The 20,239-nt window shown below is 57.0% G+C and overlaps 2 protein-coding genes across 9 annotated transcripts; one reads left to right on the forward strand and one right to left on the reverse strand.

Annotated features, from left to right (window-relative positions):
* Window positions 1-243: 243 nt before the first annotated feature.
* On the reverse strand, window positions 244-15,642 carry NDOR1 (NADPH dependent diflavin oxidoreductase 1). Of its 8 annotated transcripts, none has more exons than XM_013294399.3 (15): window positions 15,601-15,642; window positions 14,389-14,523; window positions 13,852-13,929; window positions 13,325-13,422; window positions 12,402-12,500; window positions 11,627-11,728; window positions 10,907-11,113; window positions 10,437-10,558; window positions 9,264-9,484; window positions 8,778-8,885; window positions 7,941-8,055; window positions 6,878-7,024; window positions 6,119-6,237; window positions 3,481-3,575; window positions 244-451 (listed from the first exon to the last, which is right to left on the reverse strand). In XM_013294399.3, exons 2-15 carry the CDS (start codon window positions 14,521-14,523, stop codon window positions 307-309), a joined length of 1,791 nt encoding a protein of 596 aa, XP_013149853.2. In that variant the 5' UTR covers window positions 15,601-15,642; the 3' UTR covers window positions 244-306. The 8 variants fall into 8 exon arrangements, 6 of the variants coding, with proteins under 6 accessions (XP_013149853.2, XP_027633916.2, XP_027633915.2 ...); XM_027778115.2 differs by having other exon boundaries at window positions 15,590-15,608; XM_027778114.2 differs by lacking the exon at window positions 15,601-15,642 and adding an exon at window positions 15,236-15,485.
* Window positions 15,643-15,655: 13 nt separating this feature from the next.
* TMEM203 (transmembrane protein 203) lies at window positions 15,656-16,533 on the forward strand. Its single transcript, XM_005231250.4, has one exon. It carries the CDS (start codon window positions 15,785-15,787, stop codon window positions 16,193-16,195), a length of 411 nt encoding a protein of 136 aa, XP_005231307.1. The 5' UTR covers window positions 15,656-15,784; the 3' UTR covers window positions 16,196-16,533.
* The last annotated feature ends 3,706 nt before the right edge of the window (window positions 16,534-20,239 follow it).

Consider the following 20,239-nt stretch of genomic DNA (forward strand, 5'->3'; position numbering starts at 1 on the left):
GTCTCATGCAGGAGCCAGTCAGCAGCATCCCACGCCAGACTGCTCACCTCTGCTCTGGCACAGCGTGGGCACGGGGAGCCAGGCTTTAACCACACCAAACCCACACCCCCAGGGGACAGGTTCCCCCTGCCCACCATGGCCCTGCAGCCATCAGGGAAGGGCTGGCTTGGTAAATCCAGCCCCTTTGCCAGGCCCCTGTTTTGGCTGGGATAATTGCAGCCCAAGGACGATGCCAGAAGTGGATCATTCTTCTGGCTCTTTTATTCAGGCAGAGTTCATGGGCAAGGTGGAGGCAGGGAGCCAGGCTTACGACCAGGTTTCAGACTGGAAGCGCTGGGACCGTTCCAGGGCTGTTAAATACTCCTCTGCTTCAGAGGGTGACAGGCCACCTTCCAACTGTATCACCGACTGCAGGGCTTCAGCCACTGCCGCTGGCATCTGCTTGGCATTCCTGGAAGAGAGAGTAGGCAGCACGATAGAGGGCAAGCAGGAAAAATGAGGGCATATCTGCATCTCCAGTGCTCTGGCAAAGCAGCCCACGAGAGCAGGGCAGCAGTCCCTGCAGCTGACCCCACCGTCCCTGGCACACAGCGCAGGCTGCTGCTGCACCACAGCAGTGGGAACCTGCCTCACCCTGCAACACAGGCTGCCTGGCACTGAATAAATGACAGCCTTCAAGAAGCAGCTCGTACCACTCCCTAGAGAGCAGTGCCGTTATCCACACAGGGATTTTCAGGGCTGGCATTTGCAGGCAAAGATGTGGCCACAGTACCCAGTCCCTGGTGAAGGAGCATCACACAGCTCAGGAGCCTTAATTCTGGCCCCCATATTGCTCCACTTCCCATCCCCCTCATTAGAAGGACACGGGAAATATGTATGAGTCCTAATTTATCGGCAGGAGGGCAGGAAACTGTCCTTTCATCTCGGGAAACACTCAATGTAAAAAATGTCTGATCCTGAGCTGGGTAAGATGACTGCTGCGAAGGAGCAGCCGCTTCCGTCCATCTGCTGCCACCTTTCAAGAAATCTGAAAAGATTGTTTTGATGGTGACATTTGTAACCAAAGACAGTTTAAACCTCAAAATAAGAGAAATGGTGAAGAAAACATGAGCTTCTACGTAGAAAATACCCCAAAACAACTCAACACTTCCAAGTGCATTATTTCTTATGGGAAATAAGAAAATCAGACTTTTTCCTGGAGAGAGTTTCATTTGATGAACTGACTCTGTGATAAAAAAAATCTAATAAAAAATTTCCCAGCCTGCTCCAATTGGCACAAGAATCTGGCAACGTCCTTGCTGTTTCCCAAGAATAAGGCAGAATTCTGACTTGCTTTTGAAGCTGATTAACATCCCAAAATACACAGAAAGGAGGTCTTCTTTTTTTGGAAGAGTCTTATTGTTTCTGAGTCAAGCACCGATATACAAGTACAGTGTAATGTCGTCGGGCTTGTGATGGAAAACATGTCAGATATCTATTTTTTGCAGAAAAAGAGACACATTTTCAATCTTTTTGCCCCTGGGCAAGATAACCTGGGTACAATCACAGAGAAGATACAGCCCTGGCTCCCCAGACCCTACCGCAGCCAGCAAGGGCCTGACAAGGCAGACACACCATGCTACATAGCCCAGGGCCACTGCTCAGGGCCACACAGCTCAGGATTCGCTTTCCCCATATTTCTCCTAGCATAGCTGAAACTGTGAATACTATTTTTAGGGGGGAATAAAGGCCACTTTCAGGCTAGCCCAGCTGCACCCCTGTTTGGCAACCCACTGGCAGTTCAGAGTCTGCGGGTCAGGCAGGGGCACTGTGATCCCGGGCATCGATACACATGGTGTGGGCTGTTCAGGATGAGTGGGAAAGCGCCCACTGCAAACAGGACAGGTGCCACTTGTACAAGGAGGATGAGGCTCCCAGATCCCACCTGTCTGATCAGGGCTGAGGATCATCCCATGCCAGGGACAAAGACCCCAGTGAGGTGGGTCTCAGCGCAACCTTCATGTCTAAAACACCCTCGTGACCACTGCAAAATCCTGCAAGGGGGACTGCTGCGCAAGCCTTGCTCTTTGCAAGATACTGATCCTTTTTTGGCAGCCCCCAGGGTGTCGCCATCAGCACCAGAAAGTAGCAAAGGGGACAGAAGAAGGAGAGGACAGAACCATCAAGACACCATGCCCAGTGGTCACCCAAGAGCTGCCCAACAGTCTCAGCATTTGGACTGTGGATGGAGGCACGGCCCCAAGTCCCAAGTGCAGCTTGACGGAGGAAATCAAACCCGAGCCCCCGATCCACGGGTAGGAATGACGAGCTTGGGGTAAGTGCCCCAGGAAGCCCTGTGACACAGCAGGGAATGCCAGACCAGGCAGTAGCGCTGGTGCAGCAGTGAATGACAGAGCGGTGGGCGGCCTGGCCTCTGCTTCCTGGGCAGTAAACAAAAATCTCCTTCTCCCAGGAATGCAGCGGGGCCAGTCTCACCCTGCAAGGCACCAGGGAAGTTCCTGCTCTTGTGGGAGACAGGCAGGAAAGTGCTCCCTGCAATTGCTGCTTGTGTCAACAGCAAGGCACGAGTTTGCACAGTGCTTTCTAGGTCGTGGGGTGCACGACAAAGACCGTCGCCAGCCTCTCGACAGCTCAAGGAGCCCAAACCATTTCACAACACTTGCCCCAGGCAGCAAGTGAGCAGCCTCCTCCTTGCCATACAGGCAGCAGCAAGGGCAGGCAGGTTAAGGGCTTTGCCCAGGAAAAAAGCTACAGAGCTTGGAATGGAGCTGCAGATGTTCTGCCTCCAAAGGCCAGACCTCACCTTTTAGCCAACAGTTCAAGATTTCCAACCAGCTCAAAGTAAACACCTGGTAAACTGTCAAAGGAAGCAGGCTCCAGTGCAACGTGGCTTGTCCCTGCCCCAGGAAGGCAGTTTTGGGTGCAAAGAGCTAGCCAGAATGTGCTGAGGGGCCAAAAGCTGTTGCTCACGAGCCCCAGCAATGGTGGAACCCTGGTATGCTGTGCTTTAAAAGCCTCCTGCCCACATGAACACCACAAGCCTCCTTCCCCAGTTTCACAGAGACCCACTGGAGGAGAGGGGTGTGGAGAGACCAGGGCCCTCCTGTTGTTACGGATTTGCCATGGGTGAGAAGCCAGATGGCCCACTGGCAGACAATGCTGGTCACAGGCACTGGCAGTTGGAGGGATGGGCACACAGAGTCAGCTGAAGTAGCTTTACCATGATTCCAGCTCTGCCCCTTCTAATCGAAGCACAGAATAGGTGAGAAATGGCCCTCAGCCAGGGCTTGCAGCGCAGGACGTATGGAGAGGAGGAATGAGCTGGTCCCTCTACACCAGTCCCTGGAGCCCCTAGAGACCTGGAGGGTGTAGGGTGTGCTCACTCTGGAGGCTGAGCTGTGGGAATGCCTCCAGTAAGGGGGAGCAGCAGTGACATGCAGCCTCGCTACCACAGCGCCTGTGTGGAGACCTCTCACTCACCCAGCCAGGTAGACATGAGCGCTCCTGCTGCTCAGCAGCTCCCACACCAGCCTTCTGTTCTCCTGGATGCGGTGCTGAACGTAAACCTTCTCCTCCTGCAGGGAAACACGGCACTGAGCCCACCCAGCCCTGGCAGCAGCCCCTGGGGACTGTTCTCAGGGGCTGTTTGCAAAAGTGCAGGGCAGCACAGCCCCCCAGAGCAGGAAGCACTGGGAGAAGCAGTTGGTTCCACTATTGCACAGGGAAGGGGATCCCCTCACCTCACGTCAGCAAACTGGGATGGGTTGGTGGGAGACGGGTGCAGCAGCAGGAGCTTCACTGGGGAACACACCCCAAGTAGCCCCCTTGAAACCTTTGGCTTCCCCCTGCCTGCTCCAGCTCTGATGAACAGCCTCTCCTGCCTCCCCTCTCCCAGCATGGGCACAGGAGGCTCTGTGGCTTCTCCCGTGCCCAGGCTGCTGCAGGGCAGAGACCCTTCCCCACATCCCTGGCTGCTGGTCCCAGCCCTGTCACCTGCTGGAGACCTGAAACAGCTTGGAAGGGCAGAAAGCTGGGAGGGACGGCTTTGGTCCCACTCCCTGCCTCCCTGCTGTGCATAGGGACTGGATACAACAGGCTTTTGGCACAGCATAGCCCGACCAAGGAGAGTTCCCAAAGGGTTAATCCACAGGACTTCACGCATCCAAGCAACTGCCTACGGCCCTGGCTTCTGCCCAAAAGGAACACCATTGCCAACGTGCCTGAATTCACTGCCAGCACTGACGGCTCCTCCACGACAAAGGTGACACTGTGATGGAGGCCAGGCCCTCCACCCTGCATCCCATCACACCGGGCTCTGCACAGTGGTGAGGTGAGCTGAGCCAGGGCCGCAGCCTCCTCCCGAGGTCCTCCTCCCTCACATCCAGCCCCAAAGGCAACAAGGCTCTTGCTGTGTCTCAGGCTCCCTACATGCTGCAGCCTGGAGGTGTGCGTGGGAACAACCCCGAGCAGCAGCCAGCCCTGGCTGTCACAAGAGCTGGTCACCGCGTGGTCAGCAGGTCCCACACGGCTCCACGGCACAGCTTTACTGCTCGGATCGGCCGCCGGCGATGCAGGAGGTAAGCAAGCCCATCACAAGCACCGACACAGCCAGCTGGTAGCTCGGCTTCAGCATCATTAACATTAATCAGCTAAGTGCTGACAGAGGCTCTGTTGAGGCTGGGGCTCCAAGCAGGTCATTTAAGGACCTGCAGCTACCTAGAAACGAGAGCACTCCAGTGACAAACTCAGGTCACGATATCTCAGCTAAACCCCAGGGCATCCTGCTGAGAATTACTGACAGTCGCATTAGGCTGGGATCAATCAGTCTGCACCGTGGGGCAGATGTGATGTGACAGAAGGTTGCTGCAAAGGGAACCTTACGAAGAGGGAAATCCTGCTCAGCATCCCAGCTCCTGCCAGAGTCATTGAAAACCAAGTTTTTGATGAGTTAACGTGTGTGGTATCTCCTAGAGCCATAGGTACAATGGCCCAACGTGGCACATCCTACCTGGCTGTGCTCCTGCTCGCCTCCCTGTGTGGCACTGCATGGACTCAGTGGCAGAAGACTCTCGTGACAAATTGCTTCACCCCACGGAGCAGGCAGAGAAGGGAGGCCGGGAGGCACACTCCAATATAAGTCCTGTCCCTCCAGAGCCTGCGAGGGCAGGAGGAAGCTCTGGGGCCACTCTCCAGATTCAGGGAGCAGTACGTCCTCCCTTCACTGTGTGAGCCATCAAGAAAAAAGGCAGAGTGGTCATCCCACAAACCTCTGCAGTGCTGCTCCTGTTCAAAGACTTGGAAAGCCTTCACAGAAGCATTGAACTCATGCCTTACAAGTGACTAGATAAAAGATGCTGGCTTCATGTCAATGCATGCACACAGTCAGGAGAAAAGGACTGGTGCAGCTGAGCTACCCAGAAATACCCACTCCTCACTGACCCTTTTTATCAGATCTCTGTTTCAAAGGCAGGCTGAGCTTTCAGTGCCATCAAGGGACAAGGCAAGGCAGTGAAACAGAGTCCCAGCCTGCAAAGCCTCTCCGGCAATGCAAAAAGCCCTGTAGCCCAGAGCGGAGGTAAGAAAGCTGCCCACCAAAGACACTGCCTGGGAAATAAGGGAGCAGAAGGGCTGAGTCGTGGGGGTGCTTGTACCTCCAGGGAGCTTTCTCCTGTACGGCTGAGGCACAGGGAGGGCTGGCATGAAGACCAAGCTCCTCAGCTGGCGATCACAGGCACACAATGGGGCGGGTGGCACTCAACCGAGAAAGGTTATTGCCTGATGACCCCTCCAAGAGCCTTCGGAGCCTTTTATCACTCACGTGGTCCAGCCAAACAAAGCTGGCTAACACCTTATCTGCTCCAGTGCTTGCCAGCCCTATCACAGCAACCCTTCTAGCTCAACTCAGCCAGACATGTCTTGGCTGGGCAGTGGCAGTGCCATGCTGGTGGGGATCCTGGCCAGCACCGAGATGGGGTGGGGGAGCGAGGTGACCGCTGTGTCACCCCACCAGGCCCTATGCAGGCCATGCCAACAGGTATAGGGGCCAGAAACACTGGCAGAGTCCCATCAGTGCTGCCTGAGATGCTTCTGTATCCACCCTCCTCCTCTGAGAACTAACCTGGTCCCTGGAGAAAGCTGTGAAGAGTGTCAGCAAGCCCCTTGTCACCAGCTCTTCCCACTCCGCCTGGCAGTAGAAGTCCTTGGATTTCTGGCGGCAGCCAAAGAACAAGCAGTTCCCTGCAGACAGCAGACCACAAGGGCTGTGCTGTGTGAACCAAATGCCTTGCAAGCGTTGGGGACTGTTGGTGCCCATGGGACGTGTGGCAGAGCCCCAAGGCTTTCACCTCTCTGCTGCGCCTAGCTGACAGGCCTGGAAGAGCCAGCAGCCGTATGAGCATTAAGCCAAGCAAACTGTGGTAGCCAGAGGCCCCGGTGTGCTGAAAAACCAGAAGGTGGGGGGCGGGCAGGGCAAGAAGAGCTCCCCAGGGCTGCCTGTTCCCCTCCACAAGCCTCAGCTGCCTGCCAAGATCCACAGCTGAGCCAGGGGAATGAGGATGGGGCAAGGGGGAAGGCATGACTCCTTGTATAGTGGAATATGAGCTCAGTAACCCATCTCCCCTCGCAGAGAGCCAAGAGCAAACCTCTGCAGAGCCCTGCCCCAACCCAAGGAGCCACCCTGCAGCACAGCCTGTGAATAACCACACAGGCTGCACACATCAGGTTCTGGTGCTCACCCACCCCAGAGTCCAGCTCAAACACAGCAAAGCCTGGGCCCGTCCAAACCCTCAGGAGCCCCCTGTCCCCCTTTCCCATATGTTTAACACAGACCTGTCTGCAGCAAGGGTCATCCCAAGTCCCTCCCAGGACCATCCCTCACCTCTACGTCCTTGTGCCACCCGCTCCTGTATCACTGCTCGGAAAGGTGCCACCCCTGTGCCAGGGCCAATCATGATCACGGGGGTCTCAGGGTCAGCTGGGAACTTCATTCCTCCTTTCTTCACCCAAAGAGGCACCCGGACATCACCTGCAAAACAAACAGACCAGCTAGCATCACCCCACCACCACTGCACCTGTGACATCCTGCAGAGGGCAAGCGAAGCATCCAGGTCTTCCTGGATGCTCAGAAGATACAGACAGCACCTGGCTTACCACCACCCCAGCACCAAGGCACTGTCTCTGCAAGCACCTGAGCGAACCCCAGAGCAAAGCAAGAGCCCCACTTCTCTTCACACCAGCTGGTGCCAGGGAAGACAGTGGTGGAGGTGAGCAGAGATTTCAGCCTGGCTGTTGAGTAAAGGAGGGCCAAACTTGCCTCCTCTGGAAGCCAGAGGAGAGGTGAAGATCCCCGTACAGATACTCTGAGAAGACCCAATCCTGCCCTGGAGTCATACAGAACAATTCTCTACCATCATGCAGCATGAAGACCCTGCAAACTTGTCAAATTTGCTTGGGGACCCAGATGGATGTGTCTCACTGTTAGAGCAGATGAGCAGCACACACAGGCTTTGGAGGACAGGATGGATGGGCTCAGAGGAAGGATCGTCGTTCCCAGAGCTGGTGCTATGGGGCTGGAGGTGTCCAGCAGTCGAAGCACTATCAGCTCCAGGATGCCAGGAGCAGCCCACTGTGGGACAGCGGGGCATGCTGATGCTGGGAGCAGGAGGGTTGAGCAGCTGGGAGAAAACCAGGAGCTCAGGGCAAGCTGGAGGAACATGCCATGCTCTGAAGAGGATGGGAGCACAAGGAAGGACAGCTATGGTGAGTTCAGCCCATCCTGCCAAGCCAGTGTACTGAAGCTCCCCATGGTGGTGGTGCTCCACCCAGGGTCCAGGCAGCTCCAGCACACAGCCAGCACACACGCAGCTCCACCGCAATCCCACGGGATCAGTGGTGTGTTCTGTGGCAAGCACACAGGGTTCTCACAGAGTCCAAGCAATTACCTTGCTCTGGGTTGAGAGAAGCCAACCAGGTAGAGCAGAGACCACGTCGGGGTTTGCTGAGCCGCGTCTTGTACTGCACTACGGCCATGAGGATCTGGATCCGGTCAGGGTGAGCCTGTGTCCAGACAGGAGTCACGAGAAATAAGAAGACACCCGGCCCAGCTCTGCAGGAAGAGCCCACTGCCTCCTCCAGGGACAAAGCCTGTGCTCAGCTCCTGCCAGGGCATCTGCAAGACTTGTCCCAGCCTGAAACACCCACTCGGACACAGAATGGAGCACACTCTTACCCAAAACCTTTGCAGTGGGGAAGAGGGTTTTTCCCGTGAAGCACTGCTGTGGGAAGGCCCTGCACAGCTGGCAACAGTGACAGAGGCTGTCCAACCCAAGAGGCTCCCATGGAGGACAAATGCCACTCGTGCATGGGCTGACCTCTGCCAAGCCACCCGGGCCAGGTCCCGCTGCCACCTCCCGGCAGCGGCAGGAAGCAGCACTCCCCCTTCCATGGCCACACCACACGGGACACTCGAGTCTCCACCGCACCACATCCCACCGCTCCCTGTGACGAGGACACCAGACCTCTGGAGCGCACTGGGCCAGCCCCAGCTCTTGCAGGGCCACCGGAGGGCAAGCGCCCTAACCCGGAGGCTGGCACAGCCCTGGGGTTTACACCCAGCATAGCAGGCTGCCGCAGGCTCACAGCGCGGCAGCAGTTCGGGTGGGCTGTGGGTGCTCAGAGGGCCTGGGAGTACAGCCTGAACATCTGCGGCACGCACCAACGGTCAGCCCTGGCCCTGCCAGACCCTCAGCTCAGAGCCTGACGTGAGGCTGAGCTCTTACCAGCATGGAGGAAGCGATGGAGAAGGCACGGGGTCTGATGCGAGGGATGAGGTCCAGCAGGTATTCGGGTGGAATAGCACACGTGGTGTGAGGGAAATCCCACATGACCTGCAATGCCAAGGCTGGGTGAGAACTGGTACACCCCAGAAGGCATCCTGCCTGCTTCTCGGGGTGTCAGCGGCTGTCCCACACTGCTGTGCCACGCTGCCCTCGACCAAGGGCACCGCACAGGGTACCTCTGAGCACCAACCGCACTGTCCCACTGCCCTCCTCTCACCCCCAGGCTGCAGCACAGGGCCCACCACACAGCCCAGAAGGATTTGGAGGTGGTCTTAACCACCAGGAGAAATCCAAGGACACCAGAAAGTGGGTGAAGTAGATGAAGTTCCCCAGCCAAGAAATCATGGCTGATCATCTGCCTGGGCGCTTTATGCCACAGCACAGCCCTCATGAAGTGGGTTTGCCACGCTCCCCCCCCAGCCTTACCTCGAGCGTGCTCCTGCGGGGCCGGTTGCAGTAGCTGTATAGTTCTTCCTGGCCCTGCGCAGAGCTGAACTCCTGCAGCTTCTCCTGCTCCAGCTCGTTTGTAGAGAAGTAGGACAAGAGCTCAAAGAAGGAGCGTCGTGGCACACAGGAGATGTCCAGGTAGTGAGTGACCAGGTGCCAGATGGTGCAGGGCTGTGGCAAGAGGGCAGGGAGGGATGTACCTGCAAGGCAAGGCACAGGGAAAGCTCAGGGCCAGCACCGGGCTGGATGCCTGAGCACTGCCCACCTGCTGCCCCCACAGTTCTGCCACTCCCCAGGCACCCAAATAAGGGCAGCCCTGCTGCCTGCAGGCACCCACAGGTTGCATGAATGTGCTAGTGAAGCCAACTTTAACTACTGCCATTGTTGCTCCACACCTTGGGCCTGCACTCCCTCTTGCTCTCCCCAGCTTGCTTTCCAAACCCACAGGTTTGCAGCAGAGAAAGTCAGCAGTGCTGAGCTGTCCCTTTATGCAAGTGCTTTAGGACAATCCCTCATCCGTATGAGTCCCACCTCACCCACACACAGTGCAGTGTAAATAACCAGCAGTGTCATATATGTCAGGCCTGTTCTTATCTCCTATTTCTCTCCCAATGGTGTGAGAAGCAGCCTGGATTCCTCTTGGGTTTGCCTGCCAGGCAAAAATCCCAACACTGACAGACACACAAAAGATGGAGGAGGAACGGGCACTCAGGGGAAAGGAGAGAAAACTCTCAGAGCCACCAAGAGGTTGCTCTAGTTGTTAATGCTGGTTTGTGGTTGCAGAACCACCTGCAGAAGGTCCCTGGGGTGCAGGCAGAGCGGGGAGACCTGCATGTCCCAGGCAAGGAGGCACAAGCTTCCCAACTTCAGGTTTGGGAGGCTACAGGATCCTCCACACTCTGTGCTGGCGGCTGCAAAGGCACAAGGCAGCCTCAGCACTGGCCCTAATGCGGGATCCACGTGTGCGCAGCGCTGGGAGGGAAGGGGAGCCCCCCGTACTGTGAGACAGGCAGGTGTCCTGTACCCATTAGCCACTCCCAGCTCCCTATTAACCAGGTCTACAGCAAAGGCAAAGCAGAGCTTCAGGTGGGCCAGAGCTCAGAGGCTGTCCTGTCCCAGCAGGGAAGGAAAGGAGTAGCAGGCAGGACCTACCGGGCTCCGTGGGCTTCAGCACAAAGCGTCTGTCTGGGTCCAGGCGCAGGAGCTGGCAGAACTGCTGCACGTCTTCAGGGCAGTTCTGGGGCTGGATCATCACCACGTCCCCTGCACTGAACCTGTGGAAGCAGCAGGACCTGCCAAGCGCAGCCAAGGAGCAGGCCCATGGGCACAGCACCGCCATCCCAACCAGCACCTGCACCAGGGGGGAGGCCACAACTCTGCCAGATTTCCAGTGTCACTACCATTGTGCTCTCTAACCTAGCTCTAAAGACAAGAACTGGTCCACGGGCAGGACCCACACTGCTATACACCCCTGACTGTCATGGAGGGGGACAGTGCAGCAGGGACCATGCCCACAAGGCCATAGCCTCAGATATTACTGAAGGAGAGTGGGAGAGAAAGGCAGGCTGTGGGACACCCCAACCCACACATCAAAGCCTGGGGGAAGTCAGGAAAATTCTCACGTGATGCCTGAGCCTGTGACATCAAACTCGATGAGCCGGACATCCTGGAAATGGGATTCTGCTGTCACCCGCTGATTAGACACCATCCGGGCAGCGAAGGGATGCAGCTCAGAGGGAACAGCCCTGGGTGCTGATGGCTGGAGCACGTCACCATTGGGGTGCAGGGAGTCCTCAGCCAGGTAGTGCAGGGTGTATTTTGGGGGCAGGCTGTGGGGAGGAGAGCAATGCAGCGTGGTTACCTCCATGCCACAGCTCCTCTGCTGCTGTAGTGCTAGAGGCTGGAGGCAGGGAGAAGCCTGAAGTCTCTCACCATACCCAACACTCATCATCCCTGTCCCCTGCACCTGGCTCACGGTAAGGGAACGCAATGCAGACTGCCAGGGGAAGGAGATCCCAAAAGCTCCAGAGCAGGCAGAGGGAGGCTGGCTGGGCATACACGCTCAGCAGGTCTGCCAAGGGCAGAGGCACATCAGGACAGCAAGATGGGCAGAACCCTGTTGGGGCAGCTAGCTACACACATACCCAGGGGACAAGGGGACATCCCATCCAGAGAGAGATGGGCCACCCATGGCCAAAGTTCAAGGGATACTTGGGACACCAGAAGCCGTGTGAGAAGGCTTCCTGGTCAAAGTGGAGCATAACTCCACCCTGGAGAACTGCCAAGGAAACACGGCATTTCATACCAGCCAGCTCCAGTCCCTGCCCAACCTGTGCACTCACCGTACATCTGCGCTGATGATCTCAAGGCCAGGAGGGAGAGGATACAAGGCAAGGATCTTGTCCCATAAGGCCAGGAGCCATGGATCAACCACTGCATATGGCCTGCAAGCAGGAAATTCGGGCTGCAGCAGTGCAGCAGCATCCCTTCAGGCTCATGTGCTGCTACCCCTGCAACGGGACAACTCTGGGCCACCCCTGGGCAACCACCTCTGCTCCCCTTTCATTGCAGATCTGCTCCATGCCGTTCCCCTCCTGCTTCAGGTCTGGAAATGTCTCTGGCACCCTAAGCACCCACTTGCTCTCTAGGGCCCAACCACTGGCAGCTGAACAGAACCAACCCCTCCAGCACAACCAGTGGCAGTTACCAGCTCCCTGAGCCACACACAGCCTCTGCCCCACGTGAGGAGAACAGCAGCACAGTTCAGGCTGCTGTAATGCCACCAGGTATGTGGCAGTGTGACACAGCTGTCCCCTGGTCTGAACAGGACTGGGGCAGAGCCAGGAGACACTGGCACATGCTGGGGGTTGTGGGACACCCTGGAGAAGGAAGTGACCCAGGTCCTGGCACCGGAGAGTTATGAGCAGAGACCAGCACAGAGAGCAGCAGGAGGCTGCTGGTCGTGTCTGGGGTGCAGGAGGAGTCTCATGGTGGGGAGCATCACGCTGCTGTCCCTGAGGCTGGGTAAAGCATACACAGCCCTGCCATCAGGCTGAGGACAAAACTGTAGTGCACCCCAGGGCTCCCCCTCGAGCCACCCCTCCACTGGGCTCTTACCCCAAGTCATGCTGGTCATCTCCCAACGCCACTGGCAGCAGAGGGTTGCCCCCAAGCTGTAGCACCCGTTTGTGCAGCTTCTTCGCAACAAAATTAAACCTGAGCAAAGAATAACCGCAGCTGCAGAGGGCAGGGCTGCTCTAGCAGAACAGCAGGTGCTGGCTACATGAGCCAGCACACGCTGCCAGGGTTACGCCAGAGCAGCACAGAGGCAGGTCCAGCCAGAGCAAGCACACACGACCTGGCCCCGTGCCCTGCCCAGCCTATGCCTCCATCCTGGGGCAGCTCAGAGAAGCAGCTGGCTGCCACTTGCTAGGCCACACTGGCTGTACCCAGCTCCCAGAAGGGACTCAGGAAGGTCCAGTTTCCCTTCAGGGCAGCTTGTGCCCCAAGCAGAGAAACACTTCCTTCCCTTTGTCCCCTTACTGCCTCACAGAGCTCAGGCACACTCCCCCCGCCCCCCCCCTACAGCTCTTTCGGGCACATGGGAACAATCTTTTGAGACAGAACTGGGACCAACGGGGCTAGCTGCCACCTAAAACTCTGTGTTTCACGCCTCACGTTGGCTTGGTCCACTGAAATTGCTGTGGCACGGGCTTTCCTCCAATTCAGACAGAGAACTGAATGGCCGCAATAACTACAGGAAAATGATGTCTGACACACTGCAGCAAAGCATCTGCTTGAAGAGGCTGGGAGGAAAGAAACAGGCAGAAGCCAAATTCCTGGGGGTTAGGAGGGACATGGGCTGGTAGGGAAAGGATTTTTAAGGCTGGCGGGAATTACATTTAGTCTGAGCTGCTGCTCTACAATCAGACTCTGCCTCCCCTTACCCTCTTCATTCTCCAGCCACTCTGGTCTCGCCTGCAGCCAGAGCTGTGAGGAGCAGGTGTCACGGGCAGGCAAGGAGCCACAGAGCTGCTTACTTGGGATAGGAGGAGTCACCAAGGCCCAGCACAGCGTAGTCCAGCTGGCAGAGGGAACCGGGTGGCAGGTTCTTCCTGAACAGAAACCGCCAGAACATCTATGAAGGACACAACCTGGGAGTCACGCTGCTGCCAGGGAAGCCTTCCCTGCCTGCCTGTCCCTAGTTCGCCATTCACCCACCCACTGGGTCCCTCCTGTCCTCTGCTGAGTCCCAACTGAGTGGGGAGCATGGCCTTCTGCAGAAGTGACCCCTGAAAGTAGCCACCGCTACCACTTGCCAGGAGGGCGATGCTCTGTGAGCTCTCCACAAGGTCATGGCTCTTGCGATAGTGGGGTCCCTCTCAGCTGTTGAGCTGCTGAAACCTCACCAGCTCCCCGCCTTTGTCCCTTAAGGGACACAAGATGCAACTAGTACTGCTCCAAAGCTCCCCCCTCCAAAACAAACCACTGCTCAAGCTGCTTCAAGAGAGAAATCCAGTCACTGGACCAGGAATATAAAAGCAGCATGGACAGGAGCACATCCTACCTTCATGTTGTCAGGTGGGTCACCCTGGCCAGTGGTTGCACACACAAATACCACCAACAGCTCGTTGATGAGGTTGGCCTGTGGGCACAAACATGGAAAGGCACATTCAGGTCAGCAGCCTACAGACACGCGGTCCCAGCTGTCCTGACACGGCTGCTCACATCGCATCGAGTTAATGGACAGGCCACACTCAGAATAAAACCCAAGTAGTGGCACAACCTCCTCTACAGGCACTGCAGCAGCATCTGCTGCCCACACACTGCCTGCAGCATCAGCTCCTCGGTGCTCCTCGCCTTACTGGGTATGGCTGAGTATTTGTCATCAAACACGGACTCTATCCCAACAGTCATTGCTCAGTTTTCACACCCTTTCAGCTGAGTTAACACAAGCTGCCCTCAGAAAGGGCACAGAGCCAGGACCTGGTGAAATACAGCAGGTCACAGCAAGGGTGGAGGATGCCCAAGTGCCAGAAATGGGGTTGGTAGAGACGGAGCAAGACCAGAACTGCTTGGAGCACCCCTCTGCATCACTACTCACCACGTCATAGCTGTCCAGGGCGTCTACTCTGCACTGGAAGTGTCGTTGCTTGGCTTCTCTGCCAATTCTCTCGGCTGTGTCTTCAGCCGTCCCAGTCTGGCTGCCAAAAAGAACAAGGAGTTTCCGTTCCACCATCTGCAAGACACAAAACAAGAGAATTATCAGGAGGCAAAGGGAGATGAGGGAAGACAGAGCCTGACCCACTCTGGGCTGGGTGTCACACCAACACCCACCCAGGCTTCAAAGGAGTGCCGATGCCTGTGGGTTCAGGTGGCTTTCATGGGGTTGCTGCTGCAAACAGCAAGCACAGGGATAGTTTGGAGACAGCAGTGGGATCCAAGGGTCCTGGGATTTCTTTCCACCCCTGCACAGCATTGAGGGAGCAGCACCCCCTTCTGTGCTCCTTGTCCCTGCTGCCAGGGCAAAGGGAAGGGGCTGGCTTGGGGGTCTAAAATTCACATTTAGGCTCATTTTAACTGTCCCTATCACTGCAGGCACAGTGCACCCTAGGCTCAGCTGTTCCGCATTTCTAGTTTTAAGTGTATCTGTCTGCCTTGAAATCCCCACCTGAGGGGGCCTGGGGAAAAGCCTGAACGCTCAGTGAGAGAGATTATGAGCAAGACACACGCTGCTCTCAACTGTGCACTCTCAAGCAGCAAGGGCCCTGTGCATTACCAGCAATGGCAGCCTGCAGGGAATCCAACCCAGACACCTGAGCTGCAAACTGAGCTGCAAACCACCAGCGTCCCCGTGGACAGCATGTGCTGCTCTCCTAATCACTAGGAAATTAAAAAAAAAATTATCCGGAATAACTAAAAAAAAACTCTAAGGAGGGAACATTACTGGCCTCGTTACAAATCAAGTCCTGCGCAGACGGGCTGCAGCATCAAGGGATTCCCCAATGCCATCAGGAAAAAGTTGGGGTTTTTTCCCAGCGGGGGCACTCTGGGATGCACATCAGGCCCGTCGGGCCCTGGGCAAGGCCTCGCTCCCCTCAGACCCCCCGGGGGGGGGCGGGGGCGGGGAGAGGCAGGAACCCCCCAACCCGGCCTGGGGCCGCTCTGGGTGCGCCCACCCCCTGCTAAGCGGGGGCTGACAGGGGCTGGGAGCCGGGGCGGGGGGTCGGGGGCTCGGGGCCGGGGCTAGCCCCGGCCCCGAACCACCTGACCGCCCGCCCCGGTCCCCCCGCCATATAACCCACCGTGCACTCACCGTGCACCGTCCCCACCCCGCCGCTTCCGCTTGCGTCACCACGCAGCGACACGCCCCCTTGCAACGTCATCATCCTGCGCCGCCGAGGGGGGCCTGCCGAGGCCTGGTGAGGCGCCGGGGCCGGGGGTCTCGTCCCCCCCCAGCCCCCCCAGGCAGCGCCCATGCCCCCGCGGCCGTCGGGACGATGCTGTTCTCCCTGCGGGAGCTGGTGCAATGGTTGGGCTTCGCCACCTTCGAGATCTTCCTGCACGGCCTGGCGCTGCTGGCCTTCTCGGTGCTCCTGGTCCTGAAGGTGGATGGCGAGGCCTCGGCGCTCTCCTGGTGGGTCGTCTTCGTCCCCTTCTTCGCCGCCGATGGCCTCAGCACCTACTTCACCACCATCGTCTCCGTGCGGCTCTTCCAGGATGGTGAGAAGCGCCTGGCCGTGCTGCGGCTCTTCTGGATCCTCACCATCCTCGGCCTCAAGTTCGTCTTCGAGATGCTGCTGTGCCAGAAGCTGGTGGAGCACACCCGGCAGCTCTGGTACGGCCTCATCATGTCGCCTGTTTTCATCCTTCTCCAGCTGCTCATGATCCGAGCCTGCCGGGTGAACTGACAGCGAGGGAGCCGGCTCTGCATTGCTGCCCTCGCTCCAGCTGGGGACGTGCCTGGCTCCCCTGGGCTCACAGTGACTGTCATCGGGCTTTTCCCCGTCCTTGTTTCTGTACAGAGTGGTAGGTGGCAGGTTGCACAGGGCTGGCGCTATGCGAGCAAGGGTCTGTAATTAAGCACGCTGCTGTATTGTGTAGCATCATGCTTCTTTGAAAGATCCTTTTGTGGCGCTTCCTTATTTCAGTTCACTCAGCTCTTGGTGTTAGTCTTGAAGTATCCTGCCATGCAAGCACTGTTTGATATGCCAGTTGTTTTATTTTAAAATAAAAATGCATGGAAGGATTAGTTTTATTTATAAAACTTTTTTCCCTAAGAAAGCATTTGTACTTAAAACTGCTGCCTGGAGAATGGGAATTACCTGGAGGTTGGTTGGTTGCTGTAGATATCCTCGTATGCCCCAGACCACTGCAGCCAGGAGTGCTGCAGCAGCTGCCTGGCCTGGCCTGTCTGAGGCTGCACTTGTAATGATGTGCTGCCTTCAGCAGCAAAGCTAACTTATTTCCATCTGTCCTCGCACTTCCCTGAGCACTTCGTGTCTTTGGTGCACTGGCCACAGGGCCATGCTCTGAGCCAGAGAGAACTGATGTGTGTACTTCTGAACAGAATCATGTTTTTTTCTTTGTAATTCAGATCCATTCCCTACATACCAAGGTAGTGCTGTTTGGAGGGCAGGGCACAGGGACAGGAGTATGCATGACTGATGCTGGTTGCGAAGCGGGGGTTCTCACAGAACCCTAGCTTCGGAATGAAACACTGTCCTGAAGACCCCCAGAAAGCATGAGTAATTCAGTATTCCTCAGGGAAGTGTGGATCAGCATGTTAAATGCCAGTGTCACAGGGAACTCCTGGCACCAAAGACACCTCGGCATCGCGTGGGTTTGGCTCCCACCACAAGGGTGTTTTGAACAGCGAATCTGCCCCTCGCCTTTCTGGCTCATCTTTTCATGTCAAGTGTTGCTTTGGAGCCCAGGCCCAGAGCGCTGGTCTCCTCCTGACACTGAGTTTTACAGACCTTTGTACTCTTGATGACGTTGACTGACAAAACATCTCCTGGTAGCTGGGGCTTTCCCTCCAACCTCAGCTGCTCCCTGGCTTATCCGTGTCTTTGCCCCCATCTACCCAGCTCTTCTGGTACCACCCTCTCTCCTCTGCTGCGCTCAGGATCTGTCTCATGCAGATAGGATCTGGAGATGGGAGACCTGCTGTATAAACTGGTTCTCCAGTTCAGAGTTGCTTAGCAGAGGCCTGAGGAGCACCAGGAACATGTTTGTTTGTGGACCTGATCTCCCCTGTGAGAGACACTGATGACAGTGAAACAAGCAGCTGCTCCTTTTCTCTCTAGAAAGCGGATGGGAACTGTGAGGAAGTTTCCCATAGGTGATGACGGTTGTCCTTTCACACTGCTGTCATGGAATGGTGATGGGAGAACCAGTGGCCTGGTCCAGCACGATTTGTAAGCTGACACAGATTTAGCTCAGACTGGGCCATGCTGGGGCTTTGCCCCTGATGCGCACTGTGACCTGCTCCCCGCCAGCCTCTGTTCCGGTGGCACCTGGCTCCAGTCCTGGCTTGATGTCCACAGTGACTCTAGATGGCCCATCCTGGGGTGGCGCCAGGGTCCAGTGCTGGAAGTACAAGATGAGAGCATCCATTTTGCTCAGTCCTTGCACACTTAAATGGCACTGGGACCTGCCTCACAGGAGCTCCTCTGCTCCTGCTTCACCTTGTGATGTGGTTTTCCAGGGCTTGCTGTCACCAAGGTGCAGCCGTAATGTCCCTAGATGCTCCTCTGGTCTGTCCGCTTTGAGCCAGCTGTTTGCTTACAGGGGCCAAGCTATGGTAAACCAAGGACACGTCATCCGCGAGGAGGGCAGCCTGCTGCTCCCTGTCTCCTTCCACGTCACACTAGTGTGAGTTCATCCCCGCTTTCGGTGTCCCCATGCTGGAGTTGTGCCAACACGCCTGGTCGCTCCAATAATAGAGGCCATGGATGTTACATCACCAGCAGCCGCAGATAGTGCGTCACCAGCAGTCACTGCTGTGGGTCCAGGGAGGGTGAGAGCTGGGGTAAGGGGCCACGAGAGTGAAAGCAGGGGAGCAAGGCTGGGGCGGTGTGGGGGGACAGCCAGTGTCTGCTCAGGCACAAAGAACCAGAGCCACGGAGGGTGGGGGGCATGGTCGATGAACACGGAAAGGAGCAGGAAGAGCAGCAAAGCCTCTGAGTCAGGAGGGGACACTCACTGAGTTGCCTTGGGGACTGTTGGTGACTTTGGACTCTCCTGCAGCTCCCCAGCCACCCAACTAATTAAACAAAAGTAGGGGCAAACCAAAAAAAAAAAAAAAGATCAAACGAATGCATCCATCAGCCTTGCTGCAACGCTTTGCAGAGGAACGGGGCTGTTTCCTGCTGCTGAGCCCTGGCGGGGCTTGCCCAGGACTGGCAGCCCCAACTTCACAAACAGCTGTGTCACCAGGGCGTGGTGCTCAACACAGGGGGACACGGTCACATCCACCTGCGTGCTGCCGAGCTCACCTGCAAGTGGCTTTGCCAGCATTCTGCAGCTGCCTTGGGGGAAGAGCCAGCAAGTGGTGTTTCCCAGCCCTGCTCCTCTGAGGTAAGACAAGCTCCCAGGCACGTTTGGGGACACAGGGGTGGCACTTTGCCCACCTGTGGCACTGGGGGTACTGCCCTGATGGGAGTATGGGGGCTGCCTGCATGGCCAGGCGCGGTGGGGGTTGCCTGGAAGCCAGGACCAGCCAAATCCCTTCCTGGGACTTTTTCCTTGTGCAAAGGGGTCACCCGCTGTGCCCAGTGCCCCTAAGTCCTACAGCAAAACTTCCCGGGGCATTTGCCCTTGCACCCCAGCAGCGTGCAGTTCTGGCACACCAGCCTGTGGACGGGGTGATGTGGCCACACAAAACTCCTGGGAGCATCCCCCCAGGTGAAATGCTGCTAGAGCCTCCACTAGCTGACACGGCTTGAGGGGACAGCCCCTGACACCCATCACCCGCCCAGCATGAGCCATGGGGTCCCTGGCCTGGGGAGGGGGCTCCTCAAGCCTCGGGCCAACAAGCTCTTACACACTGGAATGTGATCTGGCAAAGATAAAAATCTCACCTCTAAGTTTACTGTGCTGTGGCAGGTTGGATATCGCTGCCAGCTGGGTCTTTCCCAATCCTGACCGCAGCTCCTCAGCTAAAAGCAGGCGTTGGGGGAGTGCCCCGGCTCGCTCCCAGTCCGGAGGTATGGCCCCGCGGACACGCAGGGGCAGCTCCGTGGCTTCCCTATGGTGGTGCTGTGGACCCTGGTGGGTGTCCCAGCCCCACGCCCCTCTGAACCCCCGGGGCCAGCGGGGAAGGAGCCTCCGCACAGCCAGGCCTGGGTGCTGAACCAGCACCACCTGGACAGAGGGACAGTATTGACCCCAATCCCTGTGTCCCAGCTCCTACCGGGACAGGAACAGCTCCCAGAGAGGCATCTGAAACTGGGGATGGCTACACTGGAGGGGGATGAAGCTGGTGCGGCTATGTCCATATGCCTTCAGCTGCATTTTTGCTGCTCAGGGACAAAGGGACCATGGCCAAGACAGGCATGGAAGGAAAGCCGGGATGGTGGAGCATCTTTCAGAGGGTTGTAGGGCCAAGAGCAAGGCACCAAGATCAGAAAGGATCATTTTGGTTTATCATTTGTGGAAGATGTAGAGACAACATGTAGGTGTTAGGATTGGGAATTTTATGACATCCTGGATAGTGGCTGACTTTAGTGACCCCAGCATTGGGCTCACATTAGCTTATTGGCTTTCACAGCCTTTCTTGGAGTGGAGCTGAGACGCAGTGACCATCGGGAAGCTTCTGGCCGCAGGCAGCTCTCCAGCCATGCCAGGGGCCAGGGCTGCCCACACCTTGTTTTTTCTTGTGTCTCTGATAATTTTCACACACTGAAAGCATTCACAGCCACAACACTAACTCCCCAGCCAGCTCTCACCCA

This window comes from Falco peregrinus, chromosome 1, assembly GCF_023634155.1.
Source record: "Falco peregrinus isolate bFalPer1 chromosome 1, bFalPer1.pri, whole genome shotgun sequence".
Lineage (NCBI taxonomy): Eukaryota > Metazoa > Chordata > Aves > Falconiformes > Falconidae > Falco > Falco peregrinus.

Coding starts and splice junctions, on each gene's coding strand:
- NDOR1 (XM_013294399.3), bottom strand. CDS start 14,523: ATGGTGGAACGGAAACTCCTTGTTCTTTTTGGCAGCCAGACTGGGACG. Junction 9,485..10,436: donor GCTGAAGCCCACGGAGCCCG/GTAGGTCCTGCC, acceptor CTTGCCTTGCAG/GTACATCCCTCCCTGCCCTC. Junction 7,025..7,940: donor TTCTCTCAACCCAGAGCAAG/GTAATTGCTTGG, acceptor TTTGTTTTGCAG/GTGATGTCCGGGTGCCTCTT.
- TMEM203 (XM_005231250.4), top strand. CDS start 15,785: ATGCTGTTCTCCCTGCGGGAGCTGGTGCAATGGTTGGGCTTCGCCACC.